The sequence below is a fragment of the Terrapene carolina genome, unplaced genomic scaffold, assembly GCF_002925995.2.
Source record: "Terrapene carolina triunguis isolate 2854851 unplaced genomic scaffold, T_m_triunguis-2.0 Scaffold26, whole genome shotgun sequence".
Lineage (NCBI taxonomy): Eukaryota > Metazoa > Chordata > Testudines > Emydidae > Terrapene > Terrapene triunguis.
The window spans coordinates 53,174-67,453 of NW_020664377.1; the positions used below are offsets into that span (position 1 = coordinate 53,174).

The 14,280-nt window shown below is 44.4% G+C and overlaps 1 protein-coding gene across 2 annotated transcripts in view; it reads left to right on the forward strand.

Annotated features, from left to right (window-relative positions):
- Nucleotides 1-1,399: 1,399 nt before the first annotated feature.
- LOC113406332 (synaptotagmin-like protein 5) overlaps nt 1,400-14,280 on the forward strand; it is a 96,187-nt gene continuing 83,306 nt past the window's right edge. For both annotated transcript variants that reach the window (XM_026650543.1, XM_026650544.1), the window contains exon 1: nt 1,400-1,518. In XM_026650543.1, the coding sequence (XP_026506328.1) occupies nt 1,400-1,518 (119 nt within the window). The remainder of the gene's footprint in view (nt 1,519-14,280) is intronic.

Genomic DNA, 14,280 nt, shown 5'->3' on the forward strand with positions numbered 1-14,280 from the left:
CACAGCTCTTCTTCAGGTCAATTGTTGTCCACTTTAGCTGTACTTCATTCGTATTGCTTCCACCTCCGTACCACTTGCCATTGGCCTTTTGCTTACATGGAAGATGCAAGAGAGGCAAGGGAAGCTTTCAAAAGTGACTGGAGAGTAGGCTTAATGAGGAAGGAAAGCTGCAGGTACTGTATACCAGCTCTGCATGTTTCCTTTGGACCCAGCCTCTCATCCCCTTCCAACATCAGACTTTCCCAACACACTCAGACTAGATCAACCTTTGAAAAGATTCTCACAAATATAAAAATATACTTCTATCTTAAATGAATAAGCTCTGTATCAGTCATGCCTTCCTTCAATGAGACACCGTTCCAGTTTGTGAGACAGTGATTAGAACTTCCAGGTTAACAGCCCTAAAATTTTAGTTATCTTGTCATGCACCACATGAAGCAGAGGCAAAGTGTTTGGAACGGTGGTATGTTTAGTACTCGGATATAGACATTCAGGATTCTTGTTGTTCTGTTCTACTGTGTGGGGCTGGGGAGTGGGGTGGGGGAGGGGGAGAAGGAGGAAGAGGGAAGAAGGGAAATGTGATATCCTTAGAGCACAGGAAGACCTCTCGTGCCCAATTCTGCCATCCCTCCTCTCATTTAAGCAGTACCTTTCTATCCAAGTAGTCCCACTGAAATCTGTGGAATATTTGTGTGGCATGGTGCTAATCATTATAAGAATAGCAAAATCAAGTCCAAAGTGAGTTTAGCAAATTCAGGACTTCCACAACCAGAGAGTAATTGCAAATGAAATTACACAAGGAGGGGCACCTGCATGATGATATTCATACACTTGAGACTAAATAGTGGCAAAGAGAAAGCACTGGCCATAGATGACCCTAGGGGCAATCTGTTAGTCTGCAGGTGGTTAGACATTGATTCTTCTGCCGTTCCCAAACCATTATTTAATGTAGCTTCTCTTAGATGAGACCAGGATAATGTCAAAATCACTTCCTTTTATTTCTTTTTGACTTTCAGAGAGTTTGAATCTAAATATCCAGCTGTTGGGTGGCTTCAGACGACAGTTGATGTGTTGAAAGATTAACTCAGACACCTTCTGTGAATGTGGGTTGAAGGCTTGCAGCATGTCAAGGAAGACCAGAAAAGATGCAATGAACATTCTGTAATCAGGAAAATGAGAGAATTTTGTAGAGGACACAGCAGCAACCTTTCTCTCCTGCAGCTGGAAGACGTGGCCACATGTTTTTGATATCTGGTTAATTTAATAAAGAACTCTCTGTCAGGCTCTCTGGTGACCTTGTAAATCTTGTACCTGTGTGACAAACGTGCCTTTGAAACTTGCAGTAAACAGTTCATTCTCTAGAAAACCCAACTGTTGGAAAAATCACGATTGAAAAATCATGTCAAAAAACCTGGAGATCATCAATTTGTCATTTTTGTTGGAACATGAGAGGGAAACAATCCTGGGAGTACTGAAGAGAGATGAGTATTTGAAAAAAGTGGAAGATAAGAGGATAAGGTAATCTTTTAACATTCTTCTTGTAAAAATTGCTTTTTTTTCATTCTCTCTTGGTTGAGTTGTTCTTAGAATATTGCAGACTTGGTTGGGTGGCCAGGTGCCTGGTTTTTGACTAGAAAGTCCAATCGAAAAGGGGACCTGACAGTGTCCGGGCAGATCTGCTGACTGGACACCCAAAGTCCCGTTACTGCAGGTGGGGAAGCACCAGCTCATTACCCGCTCCAGCCCCTACTCAACCGGGGCTGCCTCCTACCTGTGTCAGGCAGCTGCAGCTCCCAGCCCCAGCTCCGCAGGTGAGACCCTCCCAACCTGGGCTGGGGGACAGGGGAAGAGGAGAGGGGAAGTTCTGGCATGCCTGCTGGAGTGTCCAGGTTTTAAATATTATGAAGATGGCAACCCTAAGACTGGGGCCTGACTTGAGGGTCTCTTCACTGCCATGTGGGAGTCCTGCATTTCAGGAGTGACTTTAGCACTTCAGCACAATTGCTCCTCTAGTCTCATGCAAATAGAAGTATGGCGGAAGTGGGAGGTGGGAGGAAAATGCTAGTTAATGCATCTTTTTGTAAATGTGTGTGACGCATGCATAGCTACAGGGTATAAGACTGGGGAGAATGATATTCTGGATAGCAGAGTAATTGGAAACTTAAATCCAGTTCCTCTTTGTTAACACACAGAAATGAATTCTGTAGGTTTGTTGTTTCTTTGTTTTGTTTCTTAAGTTGGAATATTCTTCATGCAAGGCTAATTTGCAACAGAATGCCAGTGCATGCTGAGAATTAATGATACCTAGATCTATGGCATACCTTGGAAATTTGCCATAAGATTGTCTAAATACGTTTGTAGAACATTTTAAATGTGCTAAAATTATGGCATAATGAAATCTGATACTTTGCATTGAAATATGTACAGATTCTCTTGATTATTGTTCATTCCAAATTTAAGATCCCAGCATTCATGTCTGATTCCCACAGAAATGTTCAGTCAGTCTCAAAGTAACAAAATCTGTGATATCCTTGCCTCTGCCTGTGTTCACCTTGAATAGGAAGTCATCAGTTAGGCACTAATATTGAATTTTGGTAAAACAGAAAATAGTGGTTATCCTACAATAAAAATGAAAGTACTTATTTTCTAGTATGTTACCAAGTTCATTTTTCTATTGATGGCCCGATTAACTCTTGCACTGAAGGTGACTGAAAAAATGTATGGCAAATGTTATTGTATTTCAAGTAGAGTTAGAGATATTGCCTGGTACTGGTTCTGCTATTTTGTTTGAACTGATCCCATGCGCTCAAAAGGGTTAAACAAAGCTATTTTGACACTCTTCTCAGGGTATGTCTACACTACGGGATTACTCTGAATTTACAGAATTCGATTTTTGGCAACCCGATCGTCTAAAGTCGAGTGTATGCGGCCACACTAAGCACATTAATTCGGCGGTGTGCGTCCATGTACCGATGCTAGCGTCGACTTCTGGAGCATTGCACGGTGGGTAGCTATCCCATAGTTCCTGCAGTCTCCTCTGCCCATTGGAATTCTGGGTTGAGATCCCAATGCCTGATGGGGCTAAAAACATTGTCGCGGGTGGTTCTGGGTACATCCTCCCCCTCCCTCCGGGAAAGCAATGGCAGACAACCGTTTCGCGCCTTTTTTCCTGGGTGAACAGTGTAGACGCCATACCACGGCAAGCATGGAGCCCGCTCAGCTCAAGACAGCAGTCATGAACATTGTAAACACCTTGCGCATTATCGTGCAGTTTATGCTGAACCAGAACCTGCAAAACCAGGCAGCGAGGAGGAGGCGGCTACGGCAGCGCAGCGACGAGAGTGATGAGGACATGGACATGGAATTCTCTCAAACCGCAGGCCCCGGCGCTTTGGAGATCATCCTGTTAATGGGGCAGGTTGTAGCCATGGAACGCCAATTCTGGGCCCGGGAAACAAGCACAGACTGGTGGGACCGCGTAGTGTTGCAGGTGTGGGATGATTCCCAGTGGCTGCGAAACTTTCGCATGCGTAAGGGCACTTTCATGGAACTTTGTGACTTGCTTTCCCCTGCCCTGAAGTGCAAGAATACCAAGATGAGAGCAGCCCTCACAGTTGAGAAGCGAGTGGCAATAGCCCTGTGGAAGCTTGCAATGCCAGACAGCTACCGGTCAGTTGGGAATCAATTTGGAGTGGGCAAATCTACTGTGGGGGCTGCTGTGATGCAAGTAGCCAAAGCAATCACTGAGCTGCTGCTACGAAAGGTAGTGACTCTGGGAAATGTGCAGGGTCGTAGTGGATGGCTTTGCTGCAATGGGATTCCCTAACTGTGGTGGGGCGATAGATGGAACCCATATCCCTATCTTGGCACCGGAGCACCAGGGCAGCCAATACATAAACCGCAAGGGGTATTTTTCAATGGTGCTGCAAGCACTGGTGGATCACAAGGGACGTTTCACCAACATCAACGTGGGATGGCCGGGAAGGGTTCATGACGCTCGCGTCTTCAGGAACACTACTCTGTTTAAACGGCTGCAGCAAGGGATTTACTTTCCAGACCAGAAAATACCGTTGGGGATGTTGACATCCTATAGTTATCCTTGGGGACCCAGCCTACCCCTTAATGCCATGGCTCATGAAGCCATACACTGGTACCCTGGACATAGTCAGGAGCTGTTCAACTACAGGCTGAGCAAGTGCAGAATGATGGTGGAATGTGCATTTGGACGTTTAAAGGGTTGCTGGCACACGTTACTGACTCGCTCAGACCTCAGCCAAACCAATATTCCCATTGTTATTGCTGCTGGCTGTGTGCTCCACAATCTCTGTGAGAGTAAGGGGGAGACCTTTATGGTGGGAGGCTGAGGCAAATCGCCTGCCCACTGATTACGCGCAGCCAGACACCAGGGCGATTAGAAGAGCACACCAGGAAGCGCTGCACATCAGAGAAGCTTTGAAAACCAGTTTCATGACTGGCCAGGCTACAGTGTGAAAGTTCTGTTTGTTTCTCCTTGATGAAAACCCGCCCCCCTGATTGACTCATTCCCTGTAAGCAAATCACCCTCCTCCCTTCGATCACAGTTTGCTTTCAAAGGAAATAAAGTCACTATTGTTTAAAAATCATGTATTCTTTATTAATTTATTATAAACATAGGGAGAGAACTGACAAGGTAGCCCGGGTGGGGTTTGGGAGGAGGATAGGAGGGAAGGAAAAGGCCAGTTCAAAATAATGACAGCCTTTTGCTTGGGCTGTCCACTGGGGTGGAGTGGGCGGGTACATGGAGCCTCCCCCCCTGCGTTCTTACACGTCTGGGTGAGGAGGCTATGGAACATGGTGAGGGGGGGGAGGGCTGTTATACAGGGGCTGCAGCAGCACTCTGTGATCCTGCTGCCATTCCTGAAGCTCCACCAGACACTGGAGCATGTCTGTTTGATCACGCAGCAGCCCCAGCATTGCAGCCTGCCACCTCTCATCTCAGGCGTCCCTCATGGCCTCACGTTCACTGGCATTTTTCCTGTACTTTGATACCGTGTCCTTCCACTCATTCAGATGAGCTCTTCCATTGCGGGTCGATTGCATGATTTCAGAAAACATGTGTCACATGCGTTTTTTTCGCCGCCTTATCTGAGATAGCCTTCGGGACGGAGGAGGGAGGCTTGAAAAATTTGCAGCTGCAGGAGGGAAAAAAGGGAGAGAAGTATTTAAAAAGATACATTTCACAGAACAGTGCTTATACTCTTTCACTGTGAACAACACTATTCACATTACATAGCACATGTGATTTCGGTACAGGGTCGCATTTTGCATCTTAATATTCAGTGCCTGCGGCTTTTGTGTTAGAGATCACAGATGCAGGTCCTGGCAACAGAATTCGGTTTGCATGTGGCCATGGGAAGCCATTGTCTTTTGGCTTCTGCAACCTTCCTAAAAGCAGCGCCCTCCTTTCCCACATACCAAGCAAAGCCCATTGAGTGGTGTGGTTTTCCTGTTAACGTGCAGCAGCAGAAACCAAACTAACCCCCCCATCCAATTCTCTGGGATGATCGCTTTATCCCTCCCCCCACCGCGTGGCTGGTATCAGGGAAGATCCCTGCTAGCCAAACGTGAAAAGCTCAGTGCCAATGCCCCCCCACCCCCGCTTAGCTAACTGCAGGGAAGGATTTCTTTTCAGCCACAGGCAAACAGCCCAGTAGGAATGGTCACCTCTGTCCCCTTAATTAAATTCCCGTATTTCAACCAGGTTACCATGAACAATATCACTCTCCTGAGGATAACACAGCGAGATAAAGAACGGATGTTGCTTGAATGCCAGCAAACACCGGGACCATACGCTGCCAGGCTTTGTCATGCAATGATACCAGATTACTTGCTACTAGCATGGCGTGGTCAAGTGTCCTACCAAGGAGGACGGAATAAGGCTGCACTGCCCAGAAACCTTCTGCAAAGGCTTTTGGAGTACCTCCAGGAAAGCTTCATGGAGATGTCCCTGGAGGATTTCCGCTACATCCCCAAACACGTTAACAGACTTTTCCAGTAGCTGTACTGGCTGCGAATGCATCCCAAGTCCTCAGGGCAAATTAATCATTAAAAAATGCTTGCTTTTAAACGATGTTTTATATTTACAAAGGTACACTCACCAGAGGTCCCTTCCATGGCTTCAGGGTCTGGGATAACACCTTGGGAGGGTTGGGAGGGTACTTCAGTCAGGCTGAGAAAAAGATCCTGGCTGTTGGGGAGAATGGAGTGGTGTGTGCTCTCCGCAAGCTCATCCTCCTCCTCCTCCTCCTCCTCCCCCCCGTCCACAGAATCCTCGGACATGGATGAGAGTAACCCCTCATCAGAATCCACAGTCAGGGGTGGGGTAGTGGTGGCGGCCCCCCCTAGAATTGCATGTAGCTCAGCGCAGAAGTGGCATTTCTGCAGCTCTGCCCCAGACCTTCCGTTTGCTTCTTTGGTTTTCTGGTAGGCTTGTCTGAGCTCCTTAACTTTCACGCGGCACTGTAGTGAGTCCCTATTGTGGCCTCTCTCCATCATGCCCTTGGAAATTTTTTCAAATGTTTTGGCATTTCGTCTTGGAACGTAGTTCTGCTAGCACTGAATCCTCTCCCCATATAGCGATCAGATCCAGTACCTCCCATATGGTCCATGCTGGTGTTCTTTTTCGATTCTCGGACTGCATGGTTACCTGTGCTGATGAGCTCTGCGTGGTCATCTGTGCTGTTGACGCTGGGCAAACAGGAAATGAAATTCAAAACTTCGCGGGGCTTTTCCTGTCTACCTGGCCAGTGCATTCGAGTTCAGATTGCTGTTCAGAGTGGTCACAATGGTGCACTGTGGGATAGCTCCCGGAGGCCAATACTGTCGAATTGCGGCCACACTAACCCTAATTCGAAATGGCAATGTCGATTTCGGAGCTACTCCCGTGGTCGGGGAGGAGTACAGAAATCGATTTTAAGAGCCCTTTATGTCAAAGTAAATGGCTTCGTTGTGTGGACGGGTGCAGGGTTAATTCAATTTAACGCTGCTAAATTCGAGATAAACTCGTAGTGTAGACTGGGCCTCAGAGAGAGTGGCTATGTTTTGTGTGTTCCTTCAGAGCCAATGAGCGAGAGCGAGCACGGTGTCAGTAGTAGCAGCAAGGAATAGCTCAGTGCTGCTTTCCCCTACAGTGTTCAGGGGAAGGGGTTTTGCCATCCAAGATTTTAGGGTAGCAGCCTTGCCTGCTAGCTCTCAAAAGACCCTGGAAGAAGGTGTAGAGACTCCATGAGGGTTAGTAGACCTCTCCTTTCCTGAAAGATTACACACAGTTAGAATTGGAAGGGAATTGTGTGGGGACAAAGGACAGTGGGGTTCAGTGGGGGTCGGATGCAGATATTTTAGGTGACAATTCAAATGTATTTGTTTCAGTTAAGCATCCATCCTCTGAAAATTTTGATGTTACCTCTTCCCCCTACCTAAATTTTTGTGTAGTTTGGCTCCGACAAACAAGTTTATAATGCATTTATATGTGTCACTTGGTCAGGGGGAGGCTGGTTTAGAGTGTGCAAGATATACCAAGTTGCAAAGGGAGATGGAATTCAAGTGCTTGTTTGTTTCTATTTCTGTATTCAAAGGCCAGGATGTGACTTGTTTTTCTCTTTGGATTGGCAAGTGTCACAGACACGTGTATTCAGCACCCACCGAGGTCTCTCGATATAGATCCAGTTAAACTTTTATAGCTGTGGGGTAGTGGTGGCGGCCCCCCCTCCCCAGAATTGCATGCAGCTCAGCGTAGAAGTGGCATGTCTGCGGCTCTGCTCTGGACCTTCCGTTTGCTTCTTTGGTTCTCTCCATTTAACTGTCTTTTCAGCCTCACCCTCTGCAGGTAAATGAAGTAACTAGAGTAAATGCAGTGCACCCATTGCTGTTGGCAGCCTCTTTACCCAGTGGGAAATGTGGCAACCAGAGTGAACTGAAAGCTTTTCCTTTTGCCTAAGCCTCGCCTAGCTCACTTAATGTAGGAGTGAGGCAGGAAGGCAGATCTCCAACCCTGGCAGTTGTGTTTAATTTGCTCTGATCATGGTTGTTATATCACTGAGCTGAAGGAGGGAAGTACAGACCCAGCAACAGTTGGGAGACAGTTTGTTCTAGCTACGGTGTTTACCCTTGGAGCAGGATCAGCCTTAATAGTGATGGACAGGGATGCTGCAAACTAGAGAGTAGCCCTGTTAGTAGTGCAAGCTCATGGTTGGGAGTTTAGGCTCTGCAGAAGTGCCACTGATGGGGAATTTTGAGCTGCATAACTATCCCAGAAGGTGCTATCATGCTTATGCTCCTATCAAAGATTCCTGCATCAATTCAAGTAGGTCAGTAGGCCACTGGCTTCTCAAGCTCTGATGGTAGTGCTAAGTTCTTGTCCCTTTATGGTCACTTAAAAACCCTACCTGCCTGACCCTTTGAGTGTGGAATTGTGGGCATGTGTCTTGGCAAGGTGCAAACTGGTAACGTTTTCTGCATATGGGCCGACTGGAGGATTTATTGGCTTTTTGTCTGGTGGGAGAAGACCTCCTTAAGAACAGCTTGAAATCCGAAATTAATGTGAGGATCCTGATAATTAAGAGGAACCATTTGGAAAAATAAATTTTAAATTCAGTGGAATGCACACACAGCCTTCCGGCGACTTCAGGGAAACTAGGGAACCCAAGACCCTCAGGTTATTTGGAGAATCGTCCCTCAAACATGTTTTGCTCACTGTGCCTGATAACATCAAACTCCAAGACCCTAAAAAGTCTCCCAATATATTCAAGCCAGGTTTGGATCTGAACAGGGAGCTGGGTGGATTTCCCTACCTCCAGGGAAAGTTCATCATGACTCTCTCTGAATGCAGCTAAATTATCCCTGGCAAGGATATCTTTTATCCTTGGCTCATAAATATACTTCTGAAGAACATGTTTTGTCTTTGGGATGTCATTTGGTGCAATCTGGTGTGTGTGTCTTATCGAAACATATTTCACAGAAGAACACGGTCTTCTGCATTAAATTTGTTTTTCATTCTGGCAAGATGCTCAATTCACACGCTGTATTTAAGACTTTTATGTATTATTGGTATTATTGTAGTGGCTGTGGAGCCCTAATCATGGACCCAAACCCCACTGTGCTGGGCACTGTACACACACACAAGAATAACACTCCCTGCCCCAAATTGTTTACAATCTAAGTGTAAGACAAGAAACAACGGATGGATACAGACCAACAGGCAAGTGCAAGGAAACAAGTGAGGGGCGGCATGGGAGAAAGCCCTGAAGGTGCCTGTTTTAAATTTAACAAGTGGGCAATGGAGACTAACATCATGGGCTGATCAGAGGCAGATGTCGAACTTTTGATACTAAAGGAGAGGTCATAGGTAAGGTGAAGATAGACCTTGAGGGGCTTTGGAAGTGAAGTCAAATAGCCGTTTTGTGGAATAGAGAAGAAGGAGTCAATGGAGAGATGCAGAGAGGGCTGATGTGGTCAAATATATTCAGAGCATTCAACCTACCACTAATATAGTACCATTGAGCTATAACATATGGGCACATATCCTGCCTAGTGCATCTCTTAATACTTTGTTACATCGAGCTTTTAAATGTAAAGCTTCTTTTTATTCTTGAAACAGGAATTAAAGTTCTGGATCTTGTTTAAAGAAAAAGTAATAGAATAATAGCTGAACACAGAAAACAGAGAAGGGAAGTAACTTGAGCCTTTCCCAACGTAATGCTATCAAGTTATTACTCGTGTTTTGTAATCCCCTCTTGGCCTCCTAGCGGCAGTTTAGTTGGCCAAGTCCACTCAACAGTTCCTCTGGCAAGGATTTTGCATGGTCAGGGCGGCCAATTAGAATAAAGACTCCTTATCAATCAGTACAATAGAAGTATTTTAAAATATCAGCATATTCTAAATATAGGACAGCACTGTTCTCTCAGATACCACTATCTGGCAACTATTGGAAAATTCACAAAGTGAGTTTAAATGGATTTTGGGAAATTATCTGTGCATGGAAATTGACTTGTCAGGTGATGTATCTGAAGGTGTTTGTAAGGGCAAATGTTGTAAAATACTATGGATTGTATACACTGTGTACAGTATATGTTTTTGCAAGACTGATTAATAGTTCTTTAAAGAAAATATACCTTATATGATACCGTATGTTTCATTCATATGTGCCTGGGAAGAGAGAAGCTGATTGGTAACTATTGCAATATTGCACTAATTGCTCCATTAGTACATTATTATTTGAAATAAGATACTTCTTTTGTATAAACAGTTACTATTTCTAGTATCATAAACACAGATGCCTGCGGTCTCCATTCTATTTAAAATTTAAGAATGTTCCATTTCTGAACTAATTAATAACTTGTGTGGCTTTTTTTATCGTACTGGGGTTACCATTGATTCTACCAACATATAGTAAGGATCCAACAGTTTGTAACTCAGAAGGTATTTCATCTTGCTAACATAGTTTGTAATTTTATCTTTAAAAATTCTGGCAGCCAAAGGTTCCTCCTGTGTGATAATTTAAACTTTCTCTTTTTTCCCTTTCTTCTTCTTACCACCTTCCTTCTCTGCCGGGAGGGTTTTTAACATTCCAACGAGAATATATTTCCATCTTGTTTCCAAAAAATAAGCCTAAAAGTGCATGAGTACAACATAATTTCTTGATCTCATTTGCTGTTTTCAGTTGTCTGACAGTATCTCTGCACTATAGAAGGGGAAGAATTTATAAGCAGGCATTTTAAAAGGGTTTTCTTACCACAAATTCACAACAATATATCTTGGAACCAGGATCCAAAGGATACCCTGAGACTCTGGGCCCAGTGGTTTGCGTTCCTCTGAGCAGAAGTAGCTAGCATGAGCTTGAGAAGGTTGGACCTTGGTGGTACTAGCCCAAAGCAGCCGGCACTGCTGTAGTTGAGGGGACATTGGGGAAGAGCTTTCCAGCCACCAGTTTGCTTCCCACACCAACCTAGAGGGATTGCTGTAGCTTCTGATATCATCACATTCATTCAGCTCTGAAACTTGGATGAGTTTTTTATTTTCTTATTTTCTGTTTTGTCATTGGTGATTGGTTTCACTGCAACTGTTCTGCTGTACAATATCATTCTCCTCATTCATGCTTCTCACCTGCCTCCTCTCCCCCACCTCCCTCCTTTTCTTTCCCTTTTCTACCACCCTACTCCTTCAGTTTCCTTTTCCCTTAGCTAATTCCTGGTCTTACTCCAAAACTCCCTTTGCATTTCCACTATTCCTGTTGCCCACTTCAAACATGCATGCTATCCAAAATAACTCATCAAACATCTCAAAACCAGGTTTTATGATATAAATCAAATAATTATATAAGCAAATTGAATAGCCCAAAATGTTCACACCTGGGTTCTTGAAAATTGAGCACCTGAAACCATATTTAGGCAGACAAATGGCCTGATTTTCAGTGTGGTGAGATGCCACTTGAAATCATTATTAGTTTATCAATTCATACATTGGTTCTTAATAAAAATTAATTTTTACTCTTCATCATCCCATCCAACGCAAGATAAAATGTAGAGAAGCAAATCCAGTTCCAAGTACTGGGTCTGCATGCTGGAAATCATTCTGGTGGAAGGCAGAGTCACTTTATAGCTGCTTCTGTTACGCTAGGGCTGAATTAGCTTCCTCAGCCTGTGTATGGCCTAGGTCCAGAATAGCTCAAACACCAACAGCTCCAAATGATGACTCTGGCTGGCAACTCAGCTCCTCGGGCATAATGGAATTTTCTACCATAAGGGTAGAAGTTCAGATGTACAGGAGACATAGTTTTCTGGGGGCTGATCCAAGGCTATGGAATGAACTCACTCTTTTTTGTCATCCCTCTTCCCACCCACCCTGTTTTCCCCAGTGAATGCACTAACAATGCACTGAATGTCTAGTTTTTTTTTTCTTTTTCTTAATTCAGTCTGCAATTTTTCATAACTTTGCAAACTTTGGAACAATTAGAGTGGCAAAAGGAAAACTGGAACACTGACTCTACTACTTTTTTCAAAGTGAGGTAGTTCTGAAAAGTTAGGGTGTGGGGGTAAGGTGTAAGGAAGAAAAAGGAAAAAAATTTAAATTAAAACTGCATGCCATGGTGGAAAAGGTGGTGATATAAGAGACATCATGTTTTACAGCGTTCCTTATCACATGGACATTATCTATTATCCTCACCCTTGCTCTTCTGAGTCATTTATCAAATTTGCTGTATACTAAGACTATTCTGCCTTCCACTTTGATATTTTATGAGGGCATGTTCCTTGATTTTATGCTCCATTTAGAAAGGTTTAGATTATTACCTATGTCAGCGCTGCCTAGTTATTGGGTATAAGAAACAAAATGCATCTTCAGTGCACTTGGTATGTTCCCTCTGAAGTGATAGTGTTTTTTAATATACCATTTGCATTTAAAAGAATAGCTGAGTGTTAGCAGAGACAGATGTTAATACTTGTCTCTTCTATCAAACCCCTAATATTATAGATAATTTAGATTCCTTAGGGGTATTATAGGATATTTCTCCCAGCAGTTTGATAAATGGGATTCTGCTGGGTTTGCCTTCCTTTGGATTCTCTTTGTACTCCTAGAAAATGTTTTGGTCGTGTTTTGTTTCTTGTATATCATGTGTGAGTACAAATGCGTCCAACTGCTAGCTTGAGAGTCTATTGCTTTAGAATTTATGAAAACTTGCCTCCTGTGCTGCCTGTAGAAGAGATGGTGTTACAGTTGTTATCCCTTTTCAGTAATGTTTAACGGTCACAGCAATGCAGTGGTTGTTTAGAGGCTGCTGTGATGATGGATTATTTTCAGATGACTCATCTACCTCCTCCTACTCTTCCTCGCCCTTGGAACACTTAATTCTTCATATTCTGAAATGTGACCCCATTTGTTACAGTCTGTCTGTGGTTCAATCCAATAGCCTTTGCAAGGAATCCCAAAGCAAAGCTTCTGACCAACACATCTGCCTGAATGTTTTCTGATGAATAAGTCAATAGGGAAGTTGAGGGGCAATTTATTTTACCAGGATTTGAAGAAAGCTTTTAAGACAGCAATACACTGTAAAAAAAAAGTCAATCTGCAAGATGAGCAGCCTTCGCAGAATGAATGTCATCAATCAAGAATTTGTATTGGATAAAGAATAGGAATTACTGAACAGATGGAATTACTGGAAAATAAGGATACTGCCTCTTTAAATATAGTACCAAACGAGAGACTGACACTTTAGCCAAGATAGGAAATGTTAACCTCAGAGGAAACATTTCCACTTTGATTAAGGAGGAGAACTGCTTACTTATTTGAGCTGAGACCCAAAGGGATTTCTACATTTTAAAGGTGCTGTGCAGAACAGAAAAAGACTTTGTGCCCAGTTTTGCTGCTTTATAATGCAAAAAGAAGGCATGAAAATTGTGTGGGGTTACATTTGGGCTTATTTTTATATTAGAAACTCAGATCCTTTCCATCCTGTAAGACTCTATGGTGACTGGACAACCTTTGAAATAGCGACCGCACAAGAGCCAAGACCGTAACCGCTGAGCAATTGAGAGGGGAGGGGATTTTTAGTCACTTTAAATTTCGCGGTTTTCAACAGATATAACTGCAATGACTGACTGACATTGCTGGGAAATGAAGCTCTTGCTAGAGGTTCAACTTTCTTAACCCTTCAATTAAGATCTGAGAGCTAATATACATCCACTGAGAGCCCCCCAAATCCTCCAGCAGCTGCGGAGCAACTGAGCTGACTTTCCTGCTAGCTATTTCTAAGATCAAACAATCAATCAAATTAACCCTTCCTTTCCCCCCTCCCCCCCCCCCGAAGCAGCTTTCAGGCCTTCTTCATATAGCCTACTAGTATGAATAGAAAATCCCATGTGGGTCACCTTTAATGGACCTGTTCTCAGTGATAGAGTGAACCCCTGTGCAGGGTAGACAGGTGCTTAGTAGGAAGAATTCAGGTCCCAGAAAAAACAGGCAGTGAATGGTATAGATTCCTGTGGAGTTACCTAGGGTTACCATATTTCAGCAAGCAAAACAAGAGGATGGGAGGAGCCCCGCCCTAGCCCCGCCCCTCCCACTGCCCGCCCCCCTCAGAACCCCCAACCCTCCCCCCGTTCCTTGTCCCCTGACTGCCCCCTCCTGGGACCCCTGCCCCTAACTGCCCCCCAGGACTCCACCCCCTACCTAAGCCTCCCTGCCTCTTGTCCCCTGACTGCCCCCTCCTGAGACCCTCCCCCCATCCTAACTGGCCCCCTAGGACCCTAC